At 45.9% G+C, this 26748-nt stretch overlaps 2 protein-coding genes across 2 annotated transcripts in view; one reads left to right on the top strand and one right to left on the bottom strand.

Annotated features, from left to right (window-relative positions):
* Window positions 1–3521, bottom strand: part of TSGA10 (testis specific 10) — a 64577-nt gene extending 61056 nt beyond the window's left edge. The window contains exon 1 of the mRNA XM_040422319.1: window positions 3410–3521. Coding sequence (XP_040278253.1) covers window positions 3410–3463 — 54 coding nt within the window. The 5' untranslated portion in view covers window positions 3464–3521. The remainder of the gene's footprint in view (window positions 1–3409) is intronic.
* A 9685-nt stretch (window positions 3522–13206) lies between these two features.
* Window positions 13207–25790, top strand: LIPT1 (lipoyltransferase 1). Its single transcript, XM_040421974.1, has 2 exons — window positions 13207–13313; window positions 24529–25790. The coding sequence occupies exon 2, from the start codon at window positions 24535–24537 to the stop codon at window positions 25654–25656; it is 1122 nt and encodes a 373-aa protein (XP_040277908.1). The 5' UTR covers window positions 13207–13313; window positions 24529–24534; the 3' UTR covers window positions 25657–25790.
* Window positions 25791–26748: the final 958 nt, after the last annotated feature.

The following is a 26748-nucleotide window of genomic DNA, read 5'->3' as shown; positions in this document are numbered from 1 at the left end:
TAGCTGAGCAGCCTATCATTTTCTGCACTTCTTTATACGTTTTCCCCTCTCCAATCAACTTTTTAATCAAGGTACGCTGTTTTTCTGAACAATGTCTGGAACGACCCATTTTCCTCCGTATTTCAGAGATAAGTGTTAAGGCCGATTCATTGGCCTGTATTTGTGGGAGGGGCACGGTTGCCTATATCATGGCACCTCTGCCCCTCCTTCAATGAACGTTGTGTCAAACTCGCCCACCCTACCCACCCTCAATCTCAGCTTCTCACCAAGGGGATGGCCTCCTTCAGCTATCCCTTCAACGTCACGGTTTCGGCATAACTCTAACCGCTTTAGCTAGCCAGCAGGTAGGAGTCCTTTTTTGCGAGTGCCCGACCACAAATGCACTGTAACCAGCATGTACAACATTTGCTGTCTTCCTTCCTTAAATAAGGGCAATAATTGCCACCTGTTTTTCAAAGAATGAATGACCTCACTCATTGAACTCCACACTGCTATTATTTTGAAGATGCCTCTTTCAATAAGTGATTGAATTACACAGAATCAGAAGCATGCATGTCATGACTGTTGGGTCTGTTGGGTTTCTATTACTCTACTACACCTGCTAGTAAATTATTTGCCATGTAGAAATATAATTTCTACCAAAAACTGTGATTGATCAGGTTAGTGATGTCTGACTGCTATTATTTTGAACACAACTGTATGTCGTGCTGAGCTATAGCGTTTCAGAAGAAAAATTATTTGGGCACAGGGAGAAGATTCCAGAGCAGACACATTAATACAGGTCCGCTGTGCAGCTTCTTGCTCTGCATGAGTGACAGACCTCTCCCAATATAGAGAGCTATATTGAGCACGAAGCCCCACAGCAGACTCTTCTCCCCATGCCCAGCTTTTGTCACAGTGTTTTGCAGATCGGATGCAGACCCATTCATTTGAATGGGGCCACAAAAGATGTGGACAGCACATAGTATGCTGTCCACATCTGCATCTCCGTTCCACGGCCCTGCAAAAGATATGACATGTCCTATTCTTGTCCACAATTCTATCATAGGGAAGGACGTTCCCATCAGCAAAATGCAGAATGCACACAGCCGGTATACGTGTTTTGCGGATCCGCAAAAACGTATACAGTCATGTAAATGGACCCCAAAACATATCTCTCTCTTGTGATTGTATTTAGCACAATTTTACAGTTCTCAGCAAATATAGCTAATATATCAGAATTCTGCAATACAGAAATTTTCTGAAGTTCCAATGAAATAAATGGAGAGCGCATCACGCAAGCACGGCCACCGCTCCATTTACCTCTATGGGGCTGCCGGAAATAGCCGAGCCAGCGCTCAACTACTTTTGAAACTTCCATAGAAATGAATGGAGGATGGCCGTGGCTGCGCTCCATTCACTACGAGGGTCCCATTCTGGAAATAGGTTGGGACCCGCACCTATCTGATAATAATATCATATCCTAGCGATATGCCACCAATGTCTGAGACAACCCCTTTAAAAGCTGGTTCATTTTGGTTTTCCAATTTGAAAGTAAAAATTTTGGCTGTCCATGATGTTTGGCAAAGATGTCCAGAAAAAACGGAAACAGAGGTTAGTCAGCAACCTGTCACTGAACGGTTTCCGAGAAGGTAACTCCAAAGTGTCAACCAATGTAGCTGTGCCTCCTGTAGTAACTTTCCCAAAAATGGCCATCATAACGCAATAGAAAAGTGCCAATATCTCTGTAAATATCTGTTCCTTTTTTTTATGTGAGGGGTCAAAGATTTAGAAATTGTACGTAAGTGTTTGTAGAAACGTTCATTCCCGATAATTGCCTTGTATAAAGTTGCCAGCGATCACCTGATGAACAAGCAAATGCTTATCAGGTGATTGTGCTTTTTAGCAGGGACCCAAAATCATTGTTTCTGTGCAGCAGGTGAACCTGTATAAACAAGGATCATTCCCTATAGGGACAAACAATCACTGTAGCAATCGCTTGTCCCCATACAGTGGAGGTGATTGCTGCATGTAAACGCAGCTACATCTCTGCTATCAGGCAATTATTGCATGGTTGCCAACAGGTGCAAATTTGCATGGACTGTCCCTAATTTTCAGAGACAGTCCCTGCAAATTCAAGCTGTAAGCCCATAAATGGGCATTGCCAGACAAGTAGGCGCCATTCCCAAGGCGGGGTCCAATTGTCCCTAATTTACCAACTGCACTACTGGTAATTATGCTATCAGGAACATTTGGATTGTTCCCAATAATAGCCTGTAAGTTCGGTCCATTTAAAAGGACCTTAAAGGGGTTGCAATATTTTTTGGTTTCCTCGCTGTATTTCTGTCCCTGCTGCTGTTGTCTGCTTTAACTGTCATCCATATTCTTTTTCATGTGCCTTTTTTGATCTGGCTGCTACTGTAAATAGGGCTTGTGGATTGTTTTTGCAGCTCTTGCCCCTTGATATGACATAAGTCACAATGGCTCCCCCGTTTACTGCGCAGGCTCCACAAGAAGCGCCCAATGTCTGCGCAGTAAAATAAATTCCTGCCTCCAGTGCCCCAGCCTCAGAGTGCACCTGGCTGGAGAAGCGAGCGTGCGCACTGACAAAGCCTGCAGCAGTGGCCGCTCGTATTCTTCGGCTAATGCGCAGACGCCGAACATTTGTTGTTGAGTCAGCGCAGTGGAAGACAGCTCAATGCCGGGGGCAGCCTACGCAGCCATTTTGAGTGATGTCATATCAAGCGGACACAGCGGCTAAAGGCGCTGTTTACAGCACAGCAACCAGTTCAAAAAAAGCACATGAAAAAGAATATGGATGCAAGTTAACGAAGACAGAGATGCCAAGTGGCCAATCCCTTTAAGTATAAAGGACACATACTATTTCTCCTATTTTATTTAACCCATTTCTGTTTTTGGCTTCATAAACTGCATCAGAAAAAAACTAATATAAACACGTAAAACACTATAAAATCAGATAAACTATGCCGTTTGTTATGGGCCAACATTATAAAAGTATAGATAAAAGTGACAAGTTGTATTATCTGAACGGATGCGTTTGTGCAGATCCATGACGGAGCCGCACCAAACGCGAGTGTGAAAGTAGCCTAAGAAATCAATTCAAGGATCATCCCCCGGCCATAGCCTGCAGCCGTAAGCTAACCTAACTGAAGTCACTAGTACGCTTGTCTCCATGGTGACAGAGGAAGCAAGCTTGTCACAGTAAAGACTTTATGAATGACTTACCTGAGCTGCACATGTATCTCTACCGGGTGCACATTTCTTGTACTATATACTGTTTGTTCTGATAAATGCCATACCTTTTAGTTAGAGTTAAGCTGTCTTGTCCATCTCAATGTGCAATGGGAGACTCAAAGAAGAAAAAAGTCCCAGCAAAGAGAACACAGAACTCCTAAAATGAAAGGAATACCTTAATCTGTAACTCGGTGATCCTCTTGGATCCAGCGTGGTGTGTACCTGCCATGGCTAGAGTATGTGCTGCAGCCAGCTCCTGTATGTGGATGATAGCAGCGCCTGCCCGCCTCCCTTTCACAGTGTCCCCTCTCCCGCACTTTTTCTCCCCTTCCCTCCTCGGTTGTCACAGTAGTGGCTATAGTAAACACATCTATAACATCCCCCACCCACAGCTCTTCTGGCTTAGATCCACCTTGATGCAGGCTCTACATAGTAACCGGTAATCTTACTGTCAATTACAGTGCTGCCATCTGGTGTACAGGTACGCTTGTTGCAGCTGTATATACAGTGTGTGTGTGTGTGTATATATATATATATATATATATATATACACACAGTGTTGGACTGGGGTGTCTAGGGCCCACCAGTAAAATTAATTCTAGGGGTCCACTGTGCAGCTACATGCAGTGGTGTGCATAAGGTGTTTGGCACCCTGGTCGGGTCCTTACTCTGCCCCCCCCCCCCCCAATACTTTAAAATATTGTGCCCCCCACAGTAGTATTTCTCTCATTTTACAACCTTCACAGTAGTTATGTCCAGATATGTGCCTCCTAATAATATCCACATTGTTGTGCTCCCTCATGGTAGTTATGCCCACACTGTGCCCCCTCACAGTATTTATACTCTCATTGTACAACATTCACAGTAGTTATGCCCTCATTGTACCCCCTTAAAGTACATATTCCTTCATTGTGCCCCCTTTACAGTAGTTATGCCATCTCTGTGCCCCTTCAGAGTAGTTATGCCCTCACTGTGCCCCCATAACAGTTATGCCCCTTCACAGTAGTAAAGCACTCTGTACCCCATTCACATTAGTAATAGCCTCTGTGTCCCCTTCGTAGTAGTAAAATCCTCTGTGCCCCCTTCACAGTAGTAATGTCCTCTGTGCCCCCTTCACATCAGTAATGCCCTATGTGCCCCCTTCACAGCAGTAATACCCTCTGCACTCCCTTCACAGTAGTAAAGCCTTATGTGCCCCTTCACAGTAGTAATGCCCTCTGTGCCCCCTTCACATTAGTAAAGCCCTCTGTGCCCCCTTCACAGTAGTAATGTCCTATGCACCCCTTCACAGTAGTAATGCCCTATGCGCCCTATTCACAGTAGCAATGACCTCTGTGCCCCCTTCACAGTAGTAATACCCTCTGTGTCCCCTACACAGTAGTAATGTCCTATGCACCCCTTCATAGTAGTAATGCCCTATGCGCCCTATTCACAGTAGTAATGCCCTCTCTGCCCCTTTCACAGTAGTTATGCCCTCTGTGTTAATAAAACAAAAAAACAGTAAAACTGTCAAGCCTGCCTCTATGCCTAGGAGTCGTCTATAATAATAAACTGGGTAGTTTATTAAATAGCAACCATAGCACTTGAACGGGGACCCAGTCAGGTGTAAGAACATTGGGGGAGATTTATCAAACTGGTGTAAAGTACAGTTGCAAGAAAAAGTATGTGAACCCTTTGGAATTATATGGATTTCTGCACCAATTGGTAATAAAATGTGATCTGATCTTCATCTAAGTCACAACAATAGACAATCACAGTCTGCTTAAACTAATAACACACAAAGAATTAAATGTTACCATGTTTTTATTGAACACACCATGTAAACATTCACAGTGCAGGTGGAAAAAGTATGTGAACCCTTGGATTTATTAACTGGTTGAACCTCCTTTGGCAGCAATAACTTCAACCAAACGTTTCCTGTAGTTGCAGATCAGACGTGCACAACGGTCAGGAGTAATTCTTGACCATTCCTCTTTACAGAACTGTTTCAGTTCAGCAATATTCTTGGGATGTCTGGTGTGAATCGCTTTCTTGAGGTCATGCCACAGCATCTCAATTGGGTTGAGGTCAGGACTCTGACTGGGCCACTCCAGAAGGCGTATTTTCTTCTGTTTAAGCCATTCTGTTGTTGATTTACTTCTATGCTTTGGGTCATTGTCCTGTTGCAACACCCATCTTCTGTTGAGCTTCAGCTGGTGGACAGATGGCCTTAAGTTCTCCTGCAAAATTGTCTTGATAAACTTGGGAATTAATTTTTCCTTCGATGATAGCAATCCGTCCAGGCCTCTGTGCCCCCTTCACAGTAGTAATACCCTCTGTGTCCCCTACACAGTAGTAATGTCCTATGCACCCCTTCATAGTAGTAATGCCCTATGCGCCCTATTCACAGTAGTAATGCCCTCTCTGCCCCTTTCACAGTAGTTATGCCCTCTGTGTTAATAAAACAAAAAAACAGTAAAACTGTCAAGCCTGCCTCTATGCCTAGGAGTCGTCTATAATAATAAACTGGGTAGTTTATTAAATAGCAACCATAGCACTTGAACGGGGACCCAGTCAGGTGTAAGAACATTGGGGGAGATTTATCAAACTGGTGTAAAGTACAGTTGCAAGAAAAAGTATGTGAACCCTTTGGAATTATATGGATTTCTGCACCAATTGGTAATAAAATGTGATCTGATCTTCATCTAAGTCACAACAATAGACAATCACAGTCTGCTTAAACTAATAACACACAAAGAATTAAATGTTACCATGTTTTTATTGAACACACCATGTAAACATTCACAGTGCAGGTGGAAAAAGTATGTGAACCCTTTGGATTTATTAACTGGTTGAACCTCCTTTGGCAGCAATAACTTCAACCAAACGTTTCCTGTAGTTGCAGATCAGACGTGCACAACGGTCAGGAGTAATTCTTGACCATTCCTCTTTACAGAACTGTTTCAGTTCAGCAATATTCTTGGGATGTCTGGTGTGAATCGCTTTCTTGAGGTCATGCCACAGCATCTCAATTGGGTTGAGGTCAGGACTCTGACTGGGCCACTCCAGAAGGCGTATTTTCTTCTGTTTAAGCCATTCTGTTGTTGATTTACTTCTATGCTTTGGGTCATTGTCCTGTTGCAACACCCATCTTCTGTTGAGCTTCAGCTGGTGGACAGATGGCCTTAAGTTCTCCTGCAAAATTGTCTTGATAAACTTGGGAATTAATTTTTCCTTCGATGATAGCAATCCGTCCAGGCCCTGACGCAGCAAAGTAGCCCCAAACCATGATGCCCCCACCACCATACTTCATAGTTGGGATGAGGTTTTGATGTTGATGTGCTGTGCCTCTTTTTCTCCACACATAGTGTTGTGTGTTTCTTCCAAACAACTCAACTTTGGTTTCATCTGTCCACAGAATATTTTGCCAGTACTGCTGTGGAACATCCAGGTGCTCTAGTGCAAACTGTAAACATGCAGCAATGTTTTTTTGGACAGCAGTGGCTTCCTCTGTGGTATCCTCCCATGAAATCCATTCTTGTTTAGTGTTTTACGTATCGTAGATTCACTAACAGGGATGTTAGCATATGCCAGAGACTTTTGTAAGTCTTTAGCTGACACTCTAGGATTCTTCTTTACCTCATTGAGCAGTCTGCGCTGTGCTCTTGCAGTCATCTTTACAGGACGGCCACTCCTAGGGAGAGTAGCAGCAATGCTGAACTTTCTTCATTTACACACAATTTGTCTTACCGTGGGCTGATAAACAGCAAGGATTTTGGAGATTCTTTTATAGCCCTTTCCAGCTTTATGCAAGTCAACAATTCTTAATCGTAGGTCTTCTGAGAGCTCTTTTGTGCGAGGCATCATTCACATCAGGCAATGCTCCTTGTGAAAAGCAAACCCAGAACTGGTGTGTGTTTTTTATAGGGCAGGGCAGCTGTAACCAACACCTCCAATCTCATCTCATTGATTGGACTCCAGTTGGCTGACACTTCACTCCAATTAGCTCTTGGAGATGTCATTAGTCTAGGGGTTCACATACTTTTTCCACCTGGTGTGTTCAATAAAAACATGGTAACATTTAATTCTTTGTGTGTTATTAGTTTAAGCAGACTGTGATTGTCTATTGTTGTGACTTAGATGAAGATCAGATCACAGTTTATGATCAATTTGTGCAGAAATCCATATAATTCCAAAGGGTTCACATACTTTTTCTTGCAACTGTAGAACTGGCTTTGTTGCCCATAGTAACCAATCAGATTCTACCTTTCATTTTCCAAAGGAGCTGTAAAAAATGAAAGGTGGAATCTGATTGGTTGCTATGGGCAACTAAGCCAGTTCTACTTTACACCAGTTTGATAAATGACCCCAATTATACCTTTTTGTGTGGAATAACAATATGGCAGTGTTTTGCTATAATGTGGGAGCTCTGATATATGGTGCTATTATACATACCTTTACTTATACTACTAATGCTGCTGCTGCTGTTTTAACTTTCAACTTATAATAGGTGGTTGGGGCCACATTTGATTTTGCTATGTGGCCCTATGAATTACAGGGTGGCCCATTTATATGGATACACCTCAATAAAATGGGAATGGTTGGTGATATTAACTTCCTGTTTGTGGCACATTAGTATATGTGAGGGGGGAAACTTTTCAAGATGGGTGGTGACCATGACGGCCATTTTGAAGTCGGCCATTTTGAATCCAACTTTTGTTTTTTCAATAGGAAGAGGGTCATGTGACACATCAAACTTATTGGGAATTTCACACGAAAAACAATGGTGTGCTTGGTTTTAACGTAACTTTATTCTTTCATGAGTTATTTACAAGTTTCTGACCACTTATAAAATGTGTTCAATGTGCTGCCCATTGTGTTGGATTGTCAATGCAACCCTCTTCTCCCACTCTTCACACACTGATAGCAACACCGCAGGAGAAATGCTAGCACAGGCTTCCAGTATCCGTAGTTTCAGGTGCTGCACATCTCGTATTTTCACAGCATAGACGATTGCCTTCAGATGATACGAGATGTGCAGCACCTGAAACTACGGATACTGGAAGCCTGTGCTAGCATTTCTCCTGCGGTGTTGCTATCAGTGTGTGAAGAGTGGGAGAAGAGGGTTGCATTGACAATCCAACACAATGGGCAGCACATTGAACACATTTTATAAGTGGTCAGAAACTTGTAAATAACTCATGAACGAATAAAGTTACGTTAAAACCGAGCACACCATTGTTTTTCTTGTGAAATTCCCAATAGGTTTGATGTGTCACATGACCCTCTTCCTATTGAAAAAACAAAAGTTGGATTCAAAATGGCCGACTTCAAAATGGCCGCCATGGTCACCACCCATCTTGAAAAGTTTCCCCCTCACATATACTAATGTGCCACAAACAGGAAGTTAATATCACCAACCATTCCCATTTTATTAAGGTGTATCCATATAAATGGCCCACCCTGTATAACTACACCCATGCTAAATAGTCTAGCCATTCTTTTTATATGAACATAAGCTAGTTAGGAAGCTGTACGCTGCCTATTTACAGTATATGTAGCGGAGTTAGTCTACTGTGTCATGTGCCACTTGTGCAGGGGGTAGGAGACTAGAGGCCCACCTTGCTCAGGGGCCCTCCGGGGGATTTACCTGTTCCTCTTTGGCCAGTGCAAGCCTCTATATATATGTGTGGTGCTCCTATAGAACTGCACAGAATATTGATTCCAATATTGGTTAATGAGAACTGTAACATGTCATGCACACGACCATATTTTGTAACCATGTCCAATCGTCATATTTTTGCAGATAGCACACAGACACATTCATTTCTATGGGTCTGCAAAAAAAACACACAGCACGCAGATGTCCGCATCCATGTGTCCGTTCATGTACAGTGTCCAGTGATGTAATCAAAAGTCCTATTGCTCACAGCACAGATGAAGACAGAAGAAGGGATGCCGGGCAGCGCGAACGAGTGGATTAAGGTGAGTTAAATTTTTTTATATTTTTTTTTAACCCCTCCAGCGCTATTTTACTATGCATTCTGTATTCAGAATGCTATTATTTTCCCTTATAACCATGTTATAAGGGAAAATAATAATGATCGGGTCCCCATCCCGATCGTCACCTAGCAACCGTGCGTGAAAATCGCACCGCATCCGCACTTGCTTGCGGATGCTTGCGATTTTCCCGCAACCCCATTCATTTCTATGGGGCCTGCGTTATGTGAAAAACGCACAAAGAGGAGCATGCTGCGATTTTCACGCAACGCACAAGTGATGCGTGAAAGTCACCGCTCGTGTGCACAACCCCATAGAAATGAATGGGTCCGGATTCAGTGCGGGTGCAATGCGTTCACCTCCCGCATTGCACCCGCGCGGAATACTCGCCCGTGTGAAAGGGGCCTTAGGCTACCTGCACATGAAGCAGATTTGTGTGCAGAAAATCTGCATGAAATCCGCACCTACACGCACACCATTTATTGCGGATTTGGTGCATTTTTTGTGTGTTTTTTTGTTGTGGATTTTCAGTTTATGTTAACAACCCCATTGACGCCTGTAGGGAAAATAACTACATAAGGGCTCGTTTAATACACGGGCACCGTTTCGTTGTCATTCTGCATTACAGATGTGGACCCATTCATTTCAATGGGTCCGGACATGCGGAACGGAACACTACGGAAGCACTACGGAGTGCTTTCTGGGGTTCCGTGCCTCCGCACAGCAAAAAGATAGAGCATGTTCTATCTTTTTGCGAACGGAGGGATCGCGGACCCATTCAAGTGAATGGGTCTGCGATTCCCATGCGCCTGCCCCACGGAAGGTGCCCGTGCATTGCGGACCGCAATTTGCGATTCACAGCACGGGTACGGGACACCAACGGTCGTGTGAACGAGCCCTAAGGTGTGGAATCACATAAACAACTGACATGCTGCAGATTTTAAAATCCACACAATAGGTCGATTTCCACATGGAAGAAAAATGCAAAGTGCACTTTTGGGCACTTTTTAGACTCATTTTTATTTCCAGCAAAGTTCTTTTATCTGAAGATAGGAAACACTGATGTCTGAAAGAAAGGTATATCTGTGAATAGGTACCATCAGGGGCGGACTGAGAAGCCTCAGGGCCCCCCGTGAAAAATAAATCAAGGGCCCCCTTACAGGCCCCACCCATTGTTCTGCCACAAGCCCCACCCACGTGTACAGGACCAGGCCCCCTCCTGAGTCCTATCCTATACAGGTAAGTATTTTACGATTCGCGACTAGGGTGGCCACTTGCTTCACCCCAAAAAGGAGGACATTCTAGGCCACACCCTCAACCTGATAAACCACGCCCCTCTCCCAGTAAGTGCCCGGCAAAAAAAAAAAAAAAAGTCACTATAGCGCTTTTGCTTTACTGGACTCTGCGGGATGGAAAAGCGCTGTATTATTAACCTAGTTCAGCAGTCCTGAGTCTCCCATTCACAGTAGTTATTAACCCCTTTCACTAGTCCCCTCTTCAGTGAAGGGGGGACTGCTGAAGGGGTTAATAAATACTGTGAACAGGGGACATTCGAAAGGGGTTAATAATTACTATGAAGGGCCTTCAATAGTTATTAACCCCTTTCAGCAGTCCCCTATTCACAGTATTTATTAACCACTTCAGCAGTCCCCTATTCACAGTATTTATTAACCACTTCAGCAGTCCCCCATTCACAGTATTTATTAACCCCTTCAGCAGTCCCCCCCCTTCACTGAAGAGGGGCGGACTAGTGAAAGGGGTTAATAAATACTGTGAATGGGGGAATGCTGAAACGGGTTAATAACTACTGTGAAGGGCCTTCAGTAGTTATTAACCCCTTTCAACAGTCCTTCATTCACACTGGTATTTATCAGACTTTTTTATAACTTATTTTTCTCCCCTTTTCACCCCGGCCCTGCCACAGCCCACAGCAACAGCAGCGCCGCCAGCCCAGCACAGTCTTTCAATTTCTTTCAGACCAGACACGGCTGAGACGTAAAGCTGCCTAGGCTACCACTTAACCCAAAACCACTACCTCAGTGAGCGAACAGCGAGTGTGCGAACAGCGATGCGGTGTGTGTGTGACGTCAGTGCGGTGCAGAAGGAACACAGTGACGGGCCCTCGGACCACGTCCAAAGTACCCGACCACTCAGTCCGCCCCTGGGTACCATGTGCTACTATACCCGTACTTAAATAGCGAAGGTGTAGGTGACAGTGATGGTCAGTTCGCAGTGTTCGCCAGCGAACACAAGCGGACTGCCATCTTTAGTAAGGTAGACTCACCCGTCCGGCGATGCACAGGTAAGTCCTTACCTGTGCCTCTGCCGGGAGCCGGTCTGAAATCAAATGCAGTCACCGGGAGCAGGCAGTTCCGAGAACAGCCCGATGAAGGCCCCCGGCGGCTGTTCTCAGAACTGCCTGCTCCCGGTGACTGCATGTGATTTCAGACCGGCTCCCGACACAGGCACAGGTAAGGGCTTACATGTGCATCGCCAGACGGGTGAGTCTACCTTACTAAAGATGGCAGCCCGCATGTGTTAGCTGGCGAACACTGCGAACTGACCATGACTGGTGACAGATTCCCTTTAAACTGTGTAGCTTCTGTCATTTGATGAGTCCAGGTGCATTCAGCAGCCATTCTACGCCAAATGTGCCCGCACTCCTCAGATCGCAGATGTTACACAGTTTAAGGCCTGGCAAGTAACAGCTTGGGAGACTGCCTGGGAATCCCTGGTTCTGTTTAGTAGTCCAAGACACCACCAGGGCCAATCCACGGACAGTGGGAAGTGTCTTGAACTACCAATGCACATAGTGGATAGGGTAGTCGGTGGCTGCAGCCATCTTGGACGGCAAAAGAGGAGCCCAAAAACTGGAGGTCACGGATAAATGCTGTGTTCATTCCCGTTATAGTGATTTAGGCACACTGAACTTTGTCTTCACAACACATAGCTCTGCACCGTGCACTCGTCTAGCTCTGTACCACACATCACACACAGCTCTGCACCGTACACTCGTCTAGCTCTGTACCACACGTCACACAAGCTCTGCACCGTTGCACTTGTCTAGCTTTGTAACCACACAGCTCTGTACCACACGTCACACAAGCTCTGCACCGTGCACTCGTCTAGCTTTGTACCACACAGCTCTGCACCGTACACTCGTCTAGCTCTGTACCACACGTCACACATAGCTCTGCACCGTACACTCGTCTAGCTCTGTACCACACGTCACACACAGCTCTGCACCGTGCACTTCGTCTAGCTTCTGTACCACACGTCACACACAGCTCTGCACCGTGCACTCATCTAGCTCTGTACCACACGTCATACACAGCTCTGCACCGTGCACTCATCTAGCTCTGTACCACACGTCACACACAGCTCTGCACCGTGCACTCATCTAGCCCTGTACCACACGTCACACACAGCTCTGCACCGTGCACTCGTCTAGCTCTGTACCACACGTCACACACAGCTCTGCACCGTGCACTCGTCTAGCTCTGTACCACACGTCACACACAGCTCTGCACCGTGCACTCGTCTAGCTCTGTACCACACATCACACACAGCTCTACACCGTGCACTCGTCTAGCTCTGTACCACACATCACACACAGCTCTGTACCACACATCACACACAGCTCTACACCGTGCACTCGTCTAGCTCTGTACCACACATCACACACAGCTCTGTACCACACGTCACACACAGCTCTGCACCGTGCACTCGTCTAGCTCTGTACCACACGTCACACACAGCTCTGCACCGTGCACTCGTCTAGCTTTGTACCACACGTCACACACAGCTCTGCACCGTGCACTCGTCTAGCTTTGTACCACAGCTCTACACTGCGCTGTTATCACACATAGCTCAGCAATGTGTAGTGTGTACGTCCTCTACTACAGCTGTGTGCACACTGCACATGTGCTATTCCACATAACCAATAAGTTTTCCCCAGCCTGACTCCTCCCACACATGTTGTCACATGGTCGTGACGTCACCAAAGGTCCTCTAGCAATCTAAGCTCTAACCTCTACTGCCTACTGGAAGTGCGCATGTGCAGTAAAACCTCCGCGAGGACAGATGACAGGATTCGTGAGGTAATTGAGGCGATTTGTGTCGTCACCACCTACCATGCGGTCGATGTGAGAGCAAAGATGTCGTCCTAGTTCATATTACAGCAGTGAGGAGAGGCGGTAGTGCCAGTCCAGGGGTAACAGCATCACTACAGGGCTGCAGTGCCCACGTGGCTGTACAGCTGCTCTCCTGTATCACAAGCCTAAACTGTCAGAATGTACAATTGGTAGAACATGCCTGGGCATTACCGCTATGTGTGAACGGTAATAAAGCAGACAGCACTTATCTCAGTCATCTCCTGAAATAGAGATATCTCGGCTTCCTGGAGCGGTGTACCACTAGGGGGCGTCAGCTGCATCTGTAGGAGATCTAGGAAAATGCTAAAAGGCCGAATTGGGAAGAATTCGGATTCGGCATGAGTAAAGTGCAGACAGAAGTGGTGAAGACATCGGCCCCGCAGGAGGAGAAGAATGGAGAGGAGCTGGAGTGCAATTTGAGGAATTTGTGGAGTATTTGAACAGGACATTTACCAGCAACATTGCCCCAAAGGAGATGGACTTTTTGGGTGTAAAGGTTAATGTAGAAGGGGAACAATAAAAACCAAAGTATATGGACAGTTCACAAGAGTGAGAAGGATAGCCAGGACGTAGACTTTATACATTATCAGAGAGAGGGTATCCTGAGAAAAGAATTGATGAATCAGCGCTCGGCTATTTTTGCCAGCCCCATAGAAAATGAATGGAGGTCGGCTGCTCATGCGCAGTGCGCCCTCCTTCACTTTCGGGGCTCCGTTCTCGATATAGGTGCGGGTTCCAGTGGTGGGACCCGCACCTCTAAGACAATGGGGGCATATCCTAGCGATATGCCCCCATTGTCCATGATGAGACAACCCCTTTAAACTTTTTTTTAAAAAATATCTTTTTTAACATCACCATATTCTGACACCCATACATTTTTTATAGTTATATCTACTGAGCTGTGTGGAGGCTTTTTTTTCCAGGACAATTTGTAGTTTTTATTGATACCATTTTGGAGTGTGTGTGACTTTTTGATCACATTTTATTAAATTTTTTGGGGTAAGAGAAGCAATGAAAAAATGATAAATTGGCCATTTTGACCTTTTTTTCCGTTACTCTATTTGCCGTATTGGGAAAATATTTTTAGATTTTAATAGTACGGGCGTTTTCGGTCGCAGTGAGACCCATGATGTTTATATTTTTTTTGTTATTTAGGTATTTATTTATTTTTATTATACGGAAAGGGGTGAATTAAACTTTTATACAGGGCTTGACAAATTTCCTTGGAATCTAGGAGCCAGCTAAAAAAGTTAGGAGCCAGGCGGAGCCGCGTCATAAAGCCCCCAGTAGGTGCCCGCATAGTGCCCCCCCCCCCACTTCTCCATAGAGCCCCCCCAATAATGCTGTATACTATGTTACATATACCGCCGCTCCGTCCCCGGACCCTATTGACTATAATGGGGACGGGGGTGGAGCTCCGGCGCAGCACGGCAGTTCGCGGTGAGAGGCCGCCGGACTAAAAAGTTGGACATGCAGTACTTTTACCATGCACTGCCGTGCTGCGCCAGAGCTCTGCCCCCATTATAGTCAATGGGGACAAAGCTGCGGTCCGGCGAAACAGCGGAAGGACGGATCCGACAGGGTGAACAGCCTGCCAGATCCATCCTGCCGCAAGTGTGAAAGTACCCTTAGTTCTATAGCTACTGAATGAGACAGAAGAAGGGATGCCTTTAACATATAGATCTCCTTGAGAAGCCAATTTGATCCTAAAGGGTTAATTCACACTGTAATCTGAACTGTGTCCTGTCACTGTCACATCACTGCTGCAAAAGCATCAGCACAGCCTCAGTGTAACTGTTCTAGAGTCTGACTGACTGTTCTTTTAACTCAATGAATCGAATGAGTCACTATCGGATCTTTAGATTCTTTTAACTTGTGACTCATTCGATTCATTTCTATTCTAACTCCCTGTACAGACAGCTCAGAGCTGCTGGAGCTTGCCTTGCCTCAGCTCTGATTGGTTGGTGGGCGGGGAGGGGAGGGGCTGGCAGAAGCAGCTTCCACTCTAGGATCAGATTACACTCCTCCCGAGCCCCTCCCCTCCCTGCTGCCAGCGTCTCTGCTATTGTGTGCTGTGACGGAGATGTTTCACACGGTGCTGCCTCCGGACAGAACGGCAGCTCCGCACCCATCGCCCGCACCTTTGAAAACGGGCTGACAAATACCCAAGCGCCAGGACTAAATTCCTGGTCGCCATGGCGACCTGGCGCCTGGGATTTGTCGAGCCCTGCTTTTATATATTTTTTTTATTTTATATATTTAACAGTTTTTTAAATTTACTTTTTTGTAATGAATTGAAGCTCGTATTTGAGCCTACCAAATCCATTTTTTAATTTTGAACAATCATGTAGTTTTAAAATGAATGTATTACTGTCTATTGCTCATTTCATATTTTGGTTTGCCACCTGGTGGCCAAAATAAGAATTGCAGTTTGAATGCTCTCAGCCTCTTCTGTGAGATTGAGTGCATTCAAATCAATTACCGTTATCCTTATTGGCCTCAGGATTGGTCATCAATATCTGATCTGCGGGGGTCTGAAATCCTGCACCCCCTCCGATCAGCTGTTCGAAGGAAAGGCAACGACAGGCAGTGTAATAAAGAGGAAGCAGCGCTTGCATCGGGGGTGCTGGGTGTCTAAAGAGGAGGTGGCATGCCATGCGAGCTCTGCTTCCTCTTCATCACACTATACGTCGTCACCTGTGGAGTGGTGGCACAGTATAATTACAAGTACTTGCTCCATTCTAACTAGATGACAAGCAGTTGGTGGGGTTGGTATTGGACCCCTTCTGATCTGATATTGAGGACCTGTCTTGAGAATAGGTCATCAACGCAAACAAGCTGCACAACCTATTTAACCACCTCAGCCCCCAGTGCTTAAACACCCTGAAAGACCAGGCCACTTTTTACACTTCTGACCTACACTACTTTCACCGTTTATTGCTCGGTCATGCAACTTACCACCCAAATGAATTTTACCTCCTTTTCTTCTCACTAATAGAGCTTTCATTTGGTGGTATTTCATTGCTGCTGACTTTTTTACTTTTTTGTTATTAATCGAAATTTAATGATTTTTTTTGCAAAAAAATGACATTTTTCACTTTCAGTTGTAAAATTTTGCAAAAAAAACGAGATCCATATAGAAATTTTGCTCTAATTTATAGTTCTACATGTCTTTGATAAAAAAAAAATGTTTGGGTAAAAAAAAAATGGTTTGGGTAAAAGTTATAGCGTTTACAAACTATGGTACAAAAATGTGAATTCCGCTTTTTGAAGCAGCTCTGACTTTCTGAGCACCTGTCATGTTCCTGAGGTTCTACAATGCCCAGACAGTACAAACACCCCACAAATGACCCCATTTCTGAAAGTAGACACCCTAGGTATTCACTGATGGGCATAGTGAGTTCATAGAACTTTTTATCTTTTGTCACAAGTTAGCGGAAAATGATGATTTTTTTTTTTAATTTTTTTTTCTTACAAAGTCTCATATTCCACTAACTTGTGACAAAAAATAAAAAGTTCTATGAACTCACTATGCCCATCAGCGAATACCTTGGGGTCTCTTCTTTCCAAAATGGGGTCACTTGTGGGGTAGTTATACTGCCCTGGCATTCTAGGGGCCCAAATGTGTGGTAAGGAGTTTGAAATCAAATTCTGTAAAAAATGACCTGTGAAATCCGAAAGGTGCTCTTTGGAATATGGGCCCCTGTGCCCACCTAGGCTGCAAAAAAGTGTCACACATCTGGTATCTCCGTACTCAGGAGAAGGTGGGGAATGTGTTTTGGGGTGTCATTTTATATATACCCATGCTGGGTGAGAGAAATATCTTGGCAAAAGACAACTTTTCCCATTTTTTTATACAAAGTTGTCATTTGACCAATATATTTATCTCACCCAGCATGGGTATATGTAAAAAGACACCCCAAAACACATTCCCCACCTTCTCCTGAGTACGGAGATACCAGATGTGTGACACTTTTTGCAGCCTAGGTGGGCAAAGGGGCCCATATTCCAAAGAGCACCTTTCGGATTTCACAGGTCATTTTTTACAGAATTTGATTTTCAAACTCCTTACCACACATTTGGGCCCCTAGAATGCCAGGCAGTATAACTACCCCACAAGTGACCCCATTTTGGAAAGAAGAGACCCCAAGGTATTCGCTGATGGGCATAGTGAGTTCATGGAAATTTATTTTTTTTGTCACAAGTTAGTGGAATAGGAGACTTTGTATGAAAAAAAAAAAAAAAAAAAAAAATCATCATTTTCCACTAACTTGTGACAAAAAATTCTAGGAACTTGCCATGCCCCTCACGGAATACCTTGGGGTGTCTTCTTTCCAAAATGGGGTCACTTGTGGGGTAGTTATACTGCCCTGGCATTTTCCAGGGGCCCTAATGTGTGGTAAGTAGGTAATGACCTGTGAAATCCGAAGGTGCTCTTTGGAATGTGGGCCCTTTGCCCACCTAGGCCTGCAAAAAGTGTCACACATTGGTATCTCCGTACTCAGGAGAGGTGGGGAAATGTGTTTTGGGGTGTAATTTTACATATACCCATGCTGGGTGAGAGAAATATCTTGGCAAAAGACAACTTTTCCCATTTTTTTTATATCAAAGTTGGCATTTGACCAAGATATTTATCTCACCCAGCATGGGTATATGTAAAATGACACCCCAAAACATATTCCCCAACTTTCTGCTGAATACGGAGATACCACATGTGTGACACTTTTTTGCAGCCTAGGTGGGCAAAGGTGCCCAAATTACTTTTAGGAGGGCATTTTTAGACATTTGGATACCAGACTTCTTCTCACGCTTTGGGGCCCCTAAAATGCCAGGGCAGTATAAATACCCCACATGTGACCCCATTTTTGGAAAGAAGACACCCAAGGTATTCAATGAGGGGCATGGCGAGTTCATTGAAAAAAAAAATTTTGGCACAAGTTAGCGGAAATTGATTTTTTGGATTTTGTTCTCACAAAGTCTCCCTTTCCGCTAACTTGGGACAGTCTTCTTTCCAAAATGGTGTTATTTGTGGGGTGTTTGTACTGCCCTGGCATTGAGGGTCTCCGCAATCATTACATGTATGCCCAGCATTAGGAGTTTCTGCTATTCTCCTTATATTGAGCATACAGGTAATGAGATTTTTTTTTCCGTTCAGCCTCTGGGCTGAAAGAAAAAAATGAACGGCACAGATTTCTTCATTCGCATCGATCAATGTGGATGAAAAAATCTCTGCCAAAAAAAGAAAAAGGAGGGGAAAGGCGTCTGCCAGGACATAGGAGCTCCGCCCAACATCCATACCCACTTCAGCTCATATGCCCTGGCAAACCCGATTTCTCCATTCACATCAATCGATGTGGATGAATAAATCATTGCCGGGATTTTTTTTTTTTTATATATACAAAGTGTTTGCCAAAGTATATGAACACCGCCACCTCCTCAGCTCATATGCCTCGGCAAACATATCTTTTACTGCAGAGGAGAAATCTCGTCTTGCAGCGCCGCATACACCGACTTGCGTGTAATCTGACAGCAGCGCAATGCTTCTGTCCGAATGCACATCAGTGCTGCAGCTGGTCGATCGGTTGGTCCACCTGGAAGGTAAAAAAAACAAAACAAAAAAGAAAAAACCAGGCCGCAAAGCAATAACTTTATTAACTTTAGAACAGAACATATTAACTTTTTTAAACTTTTTTAACTTTTTTACTTACCGGTAATTTTTTTTTTGTTTAGTTTTTTTTACCTTTATAGAACAAACCTCTCCTTCCCCATGGGACAATGTGCAAAGCGCAAATCGCCCAAAGATGTGGCGAAGTACGTTATGCACTTTATCCCAGGTGAAAGGAGAGGTTTGCAGCAGCTGAGAGTAAAAGGGCCCTAATAGCCCTGTGTGCCTGTCCTGTGAGATACAATCCCTATGCTAGGTGTACCTGTGTGTGGTACTTCCGGAAACACTCTCCATGGCATAGGGCAGGGTGGTCCGGACAGTCAGGACAGAAATAGCGGGTGTCACGCCTTATTCCACTCCTGCTACAGACACGACATCTTTTTCGGGGGTGACGGTTGGGTTGATGGTACCAGGAACGACACTGGGGAAATGTCGCTCGTGTAGACGGCTAACTACACTGGGGGATGGGGCCACGGAACCTCCTGGGTAAAGGAGGTTCTCGATGATCTCTTCCTGAATTTGAGGAAAGATCGTGTTCTCCCAGCCTTACTGTAGAGAACAAAACTATTGTAGAGCGCCAATTGAATTAAATATACAGACACCTTCTTATACCAGCATCTGGTTCTGCGGGAAACTAAATACGGAGACAACATCTGGTCATTGAAGTCCACCCCCCATGAGCGCATTATAGTCGTGGACACAGAGGGGCTTTTCAATGACACGGGTTGCTCGCTCAATTTGGATTGTCGTGTCTGCGTGAATGGAGGAGAGCACGTAAAACGTCACGCTTGTCTCTCCATTTCACCGCGAGCAGTTCTTCGTTACACAAGGCAGCCCTCTCCCCCCTTGCAAGACGGGTGGTTACAAGCGTTGGGGGAAGCCACGCGGACTAGTTCGCGCGGTGCCACAGGCGCAAATCCGTTCTAGAAACAAATGCCTAAGAGGGCCACACTTGTGTAAAAATTGTCCACATAAAGATGTACCCCTTGCCGAATAAGGGTGACACCAAGTCCCAGACTGTCTTCCCACTGCTCCCCAGGTAGTCAGGGCAACCGACCGGCTCCAGGGTCTGATCTTTTCCCTCATAGATCCGAAATTTGTGGGTATAGCCTGTGGCCCTTTCACAGAGCTTATACAATTTGGACCCCATACCGGGCACTCTTGCTTGGGGATGTACTGTTTGAAGCCAAGGCGCCCGGTAAAATGTATTAGGGACTCGTCTACGCAGATGTTTTGCTCGGGGGTATACAAATCTGCAAATTTCTGGTTGAAATGGTCTATGAGGGGCCGAATTTTGTGGAGCCGGTCAAAAGCTGGGTGGCCTCTGGGACGGGAGGTGGTGTTGTCGCTAAAATGCAGGAAACGGAGGATGGCCTCAAATCGTGCCTGGACATAGCAGCAGAGAACATGGGCATGTGATGAATTGGGTGCGTTGACCAATATGACCGCAATTCATGCTTTTTTGTCAGGCCCATGTTGAGGAGAAGGCCCAAAAAATTTTAATTTCGGAAACTTGGACTGGTTTCCACCGGAAAGGCTGGGCATAAAAGCTTCCCGGGTTGGCGGATATAATTGTGTGGCATACTGGTTGGTCTCTGCCACGACTAAGTCCAAGAGCTCCGCAGTCAAGAACAGCTCAAAAAATCCCAGGGCCGAACCGATTTGAGCCGTCTCAACCCGAACTCAGACTGGGCGGTGAAAGGGGGAACTACAGGTGCGGCTGAAGTTGGTGACTGCCAATCAGGGTTTGCCAGCACCTCAGGGATTCTAGGGGCTCTACGGGCCTGTCTGTGCGGTGGCTGCGACGGGGTAACTACTGCACGTGCCACCGTACCAGCTTCAACTGCCCTTCTGGTGCTCGCCACGTCACCATGTTGTACGGCAGTGCTGGTACTAGGTCCAGGGAGGGCTGCGCTGCTGGTGTATGCCTCACCACGTGATCCGGCAGCGACAGCCCCACTCTGCTGCTCTTGAAGCGGATCCTGCATAACCTGTGGTCTAGCGACACGGGGCCGGGTACGCCTGGTGCTGCCAGGGACCTCCACCTCCTCGTCCGAACTTTGGGTCAGAGAGCCACTGCTTTCCACAGGTTCATATTCTGACCCGCTAGATTCATCAGATGAGGGTTCCCACTCCTCATCCGACTGGGTCAGAATCCTGTAGGCCTCTTCAGAAGAATACCCCCTGTTTGACATTTTGGACTACTAAATTTAGGGGTATTCCCTGAGACTACCCAAGAAAAAAAGCAAGCCTGTCTTACAAAGGGGAGGCTAGCGAAGTACCGGAGGCCGCTGCGGTTGATAAAAAATATCAAAACTGATTTTTTTATCGCCGCAGTGCGTGTAAAATGAATGTGCAGTGATCAAAAAATATATATTTTTTGTCACTGCGGTGGGGCGGGCGTGGGTAAACGCACGTGTGGGCGACCGATCAGGCCTGATCGGGCAAACACTGCGTTTTGGGTGGAGGGCGAACTAAAGTGACACTAATACTATTATAGATCTGACCGTGATCAGTTTTGATCACTTACAGATACTATAAAAGTACAAATGCTGATTAGCGATACGCTATTCAGCGAATAAAAGTGACTGCGGTGCGGTGGGGTGGGCGCTAACTGACGCTAACTACCTAACCAAGGGGCCTAAACTATCCCTAAAACCTAACAGCCAATACTAGTGAAAAAAAAAAAGTGACAGTTTACACTGATCACTTTTTTTCCTTTCACTGGTGATTGACAGGGGCGATCAAAGGGGTGATCAAAGGGTTAATTGGGGTGCAGGGGGGTGATCAGGGGCTACAGTGAAGTGTTTGGTTGTACTCACAGTGATGTCTGCTTCTCTGCTGGATCCAACCGACGAAAAGGACCAGCAGAGGAGCAGAGAAGCCATATAACAGATCATATTTACTAATATGATCTGTTATATGGCTTGTGATTGGATTTTTTAAAAATCGCCAGCCTGCCAGCCAATGATCATTGCTGGCAGGCTGGTGACGAACTTGTTCTTTAACTTTTGCCGGCCCGCGATGCGCATGCGCGGGCCGGCTTGGAGCGAAATCTCGCGTCTCGCGAGATGACGCGTATATGCGTAACTGTGCGCAGCGCTGCCACCTCCGGAACGCGAATCTGCGTACAGCGGTCCGGAGGTGGTTAAAGGGGTTGTGCCACAAAAATATTCTACAGTTTTCAAATCAGCACCCGGATCTGAATACTTTTGTATTTGCATGTACTTAAAGATTTTGTATAACCACTGAGTTATTCAGGAAAATGATATCTGTATAGCGCCACCTGCTGTTTGTTCTTTTTCTTATTTCTTTTTCCCGCTCACTGAGAAGGCCGCACATGCTCAGTTTTATCCTTCAACTGCCTCCTGAGATGTGATAGGGAGAGCATGGACACACCTCCTGAGCTGTGATAGGGAGAGCTGAGACACGCCTCCTGAGCTGTGATAGGGAGAGCTTAGACTTGCCCCCTGAGCTGTGATAGGGAGAGCATGGACACACCTCCTGAGCTGTGATAGGGAGAGCTGAGACACGCTCCCTGAGCTGTGATAGGGAGAGCTGAGACTTGCCCCCTGAGCTGTGATAGGGAGAGCTGAGACCCGCTCCCTGAGCTGTGATAGGGAGAGCTGAGACCCGTTCCCTGAGCTGTGATAGGGAGAGCTGAGACACGCTCCCTGAGCTGTGATAGGGAGAGCTGAGACACGCTCCCTGAGCTGTGATAGGGAGAGCTGAGACACGCTCCCTGAGCTGTGATAGGGAGAGCTGAGACACGCTCCCAGAGCTGTGATAGGGAGAGCGGAGACACGCTCCCTGAGCTGTGATAGACAGAGCTGAGACCCGCTCCCTGAGCTGTGATAGAGAGAGCTGAGACCCGCTCCCTGAGCTGTGATAGGGAGAGCTGAGACCCGCTCCCTTAGCTGTGATAGGGAGAGCTAAAACACGCCCCCTGAGCTGTGATAGGGAGAGCTGATAGGATGAGCTGAGACACGCCCCCTGAGCTGTGATAGGGAGAGCATGGACACACCTCCTGAGCTGTGATAGGGAGAGCTGAGACACGGTCCCTGAGCTGTGATAGGGAGAGCATGGACACACCTCCTGAGCTGTGATAGGGAGAGCATCGACACACCTCCTGAGCTGTGATAGGGAGAGCTGAGACACGCTCCCTGAGCTGTGATAGGGAGAGCTGAGACACGCCTCCTGAGCTGTGATAGGGAGAGCTGAGACTTGCCCCCTGAGCAGTGATAGGGAGAGCTGAGACTTGCCCCCTGAGCTGTGATAGGGAGAGCTGAGACTTGTCCCCTGAGCTGTGATAGGGAGAGCTGAGACTTGCCCCCTGAGCTGTGATAGGGAGAGCTGAGCCACGCCTCCTGAGCTGTGATAGGGAGAGCTGAGACACGCCTCCTGAGCTGTGATAGGGAGAGCTGAGACACGCTCCCTGAGCTGTGATAGGGAGAACTGAGACACGCCTCCTGAGCTGTGATAGGGAGAGCTGAGACACGCCCCCTGAGCTGTGATAGGGAGAGCATGGACACACCTCCTGAGCTGTGATAGGGAGAGCTGAGACGCTCCCTGAGCTGTGATAGGGAGAGCATGGACACACCTCCTGAGCTGTGATGGGGAGAGCTGAGACACGCTCCCTGAGCTGTGATAGGGAGAGCTGAGACACGCCCCCTGAGCTGTGATAGGGAGAGCATGGACACACTGCCTGAGCTGTGATAGGGAGAGCTGAGGCACGCCCCCTGAGCTGTGATAGGGAGAGCTGAGACTTGCCCCCTGAGCTGTGATAGGGAGAGCTGAGGCACGCCCCCTGAGCTGTGATAGGGAGAGCTGACACTTGCCCCCTGAGCTGTGATAGGGAGAGCTGAGGCACGCCTCCTGAGCTGTGATAGGGAGAGCTGAGACGCTCCCTGAGCTGTGATAGGGAGAGCATGGACACACTGCCTGAGCTGTGATAGGGAGAGCTGAGGCACGCCCCCTGAGCTGTGATAGGGAGAGCTGAGACTTGCCCCCTGAGCTGTGATAGGGAGAGCTGACACTTGCCCCCTGAGCTGTGATAGGGAGAGCTGACACTTGCCCCCTGAGCTGTGATAGGGAGAGCTGAGGCACGCCCCCTGAGCTGTGATAGGGAGAGCTGAGACTTGCCCCCTGAGCTGTCAGCTTGATATAAATGTAGCAGAGCAATGACTGGGAAGATCTCTGAATCCATGTGAGGTACAGGGCTGGTTCTAGCTTTGTTAGAAAGAGATTTTCATTTTTCACATTAATCACGGGACAAGTATGATGTGTAAACGACTCTTCTAGAGCAGGAGACGCTGGGTCATTAGCCGCTTTTTATTTTCTTAGCACAGTCCCTTTCTATATGGTTGTCATGGAGGGACACAACCCTCAAGATTCCCCATCATGAACTATCTGCATTCATTACAAGTACTGATATGTCCAGGTTTATTCACATTTACAAATTCAAACCTTCAATTATTTTATTCTCATTTTATTTAGTGAAAAATGCTGTTCAGTCCGTTATCGGTGAAGAGGATTTGTGTAGCAGTTTTCTGTCGCAGAACTGCGGTAAGATTTGGAAGTTTGGCAAGAGAAGGGCTCGTTCTGCAGTCGTCATCCAGCAATGTGTATGAGAACCTGGCAGTAGAAGACTGGATTCATGACCACATGGACTTAGAGCAGAAAAATGTTCTGTTTCTGTGGAGGAATTCTCCAGCTGTGGTGATCGGCCGACATCAGAATCCCTGGAAAGAATGCAACCTCCATGTGATGAGAGAGAAGGGGATTGGCCTGGCCAGGAGAAGAAGTGGCGGCGGCACTGTGTTTCATGATCTGGGAAATATCAACTTGACTTTTTTCACATCTAAGAGAAAATATGATAGAATGGAAAATTTACAGTTGGTTATTAGAGCTCTTAAATCATTGCAACCCTCTTTAGATGTGCACGCCACACAGAGATATGATCTCCTGTTAGATGGAAAGTACAAGATTTCAGGGACCGCAGCCAAGCTTGGGAGGACTGTTGCATACCACCATTGTACGTTGTTGTGTAGTGCCGATACCTCGCTCTTGCCTTTGGTTCTACAAAGTCCTTATGATGGCATACTAAGCAATGCCACGCCTAGTGTACCATCACTGGTTAAAAACCTCTGCCAAGCTCATTCATCATTAACATGTGAAGCTGTTATGGATGCCGTTGCCAAAGAATACAGTTTTCTGTATAAGGATAAACCCGGCGTTCATGTAGTTGATCCAAGTGACGAGACCCTGTTTCCGGGGATAACAAAGAAAAAAAAGGAGTTGTGCACTTGGGACTGGATTTATGGAAAAACCCCAAAATTTGATGTGCAGAAGTCCTTTCAGATTTTGCATAAGGATATTGTGGTGGATGTTAGTTTAAATATGTGTATAAAAAATGGCTATATAGAGAGCTGCTCTATGGCAGTGCCCAGTCACTGGCTGTCCGAGTGGCAGTGCCGTGAGCTGCAGGATACTTTGCTAGGCAGCAGATTTTGTCCAAGTGAAATCGTTTTCTTAGTAACTACTTTACTGAGGACCTACCCCGACGATGATGAAGTTCACACCAAGTGGAACATGTTATGTGAGAAGTTGGTGTCGATAATGTGATGTGATCAGTTTTATCATACCACAGTGTTTGTGTAGTAACTTTTTCAGATTTTTTTATACAATTTATCTCATTACTGTTACCAATGTATGCAATACACAAAAACATAGAAGTGATATTAAAATAGTTTTTGTGGCATATATAATTCCTATATTCAGTATTTAATTTAAAAAATATCAGTTGAAAATGACTAGTGGTTTTTTGAAGCGAAATAAATTATAATGGTAGAATACAGAACAACTATTAAACTCAATGGCTTACATTTTATACAAGTCAGGGTGGAGAAAAGAGTTGGTAAGGTCAAACTAATATATTTGGCCCATTTCCGTATTCGTTTGACGTCTGTGGAAAATCCGCCTGCGTTTCATCCGTGAAGATGTCCATTATACATCCGTGTTTGATCCGTGTATACCATGGACACTGCTCAGCTGAAAATTAATTTCCAGAGCATCTGCTACCAATGGTCAGTGAAAAATGGACCAAACACAGATGCCACCCTTATTGTATCAGTGTTTTGTCACGAGCCCATAGACTTCAATGGCCGTGTTTGGTCTGCATCACAAGTGCATAGTGCATGCTTTCATGATTTTTATCACTGACCCACGGTCAGTGGGAAAACTACTGATGTGTGGACCAACACATTAAAATCAATGGGTATGTGTGCTGTCCGTGGAAAATTCAAATAGCACATGTCCGTAAAAATGTAAACGTGGAAGAGGCCACTTTCACAAGGTCAGTGATTTTTATCAGTTCTTGTGAGCCAAAACCAGTTGCAGGTCAGACACATAGAACATGAGGAAATCTTTCCATTATACCTTATCTCTGTGGAGGCTCCACTCCTGATTTTGGCTCACAATCACTGATGGAAATCACTGACCAAACAGACATGTGAATGAGGCTTTAAGAGGTTCTCCAGGACTTAAAGGGTTTCTGTCACCACACTTTTCACTATTAAACAGGCTGACATTATACATGTGCAAATGCCACCTGAATTTAACTCTGCTATTCTTTTTTTTCAGTGTGCCCCTGTTTTTGTGCAATTATAACTTTTATAATATGCTAATTAGCCTCCAGGACCTGCTCCTATAGGCTCC

Source organism: Bufo bufo, chromosome 3 (genome assembly GCF_905171765.1).
Source record: "Bufo bufo chromosome 3, aBufBuf1.1, whole genome shotgun sequence".
NCBI classification, from domain to species: domain Eukaryota; kingdom Metazoa; phylum Chordata; class Amphibia; order Anura; family Bufonidae; genus Bufo; species Bufo bufo.
Note: the sequence above shows the minus strand (reverse complement) of the source record. Positions and strands in the feature narration are given on the sequence as shown.

Excerpts from the sequence above, each read along its gene's own strand:
- LIPT1 (XM_040421974.1), top strand. The coding sequence starts at position 24,535 with ATGCTGTTCAGTCCGTTATCGGTGAAGAGGATTTGTGTAGCAGTTTTC.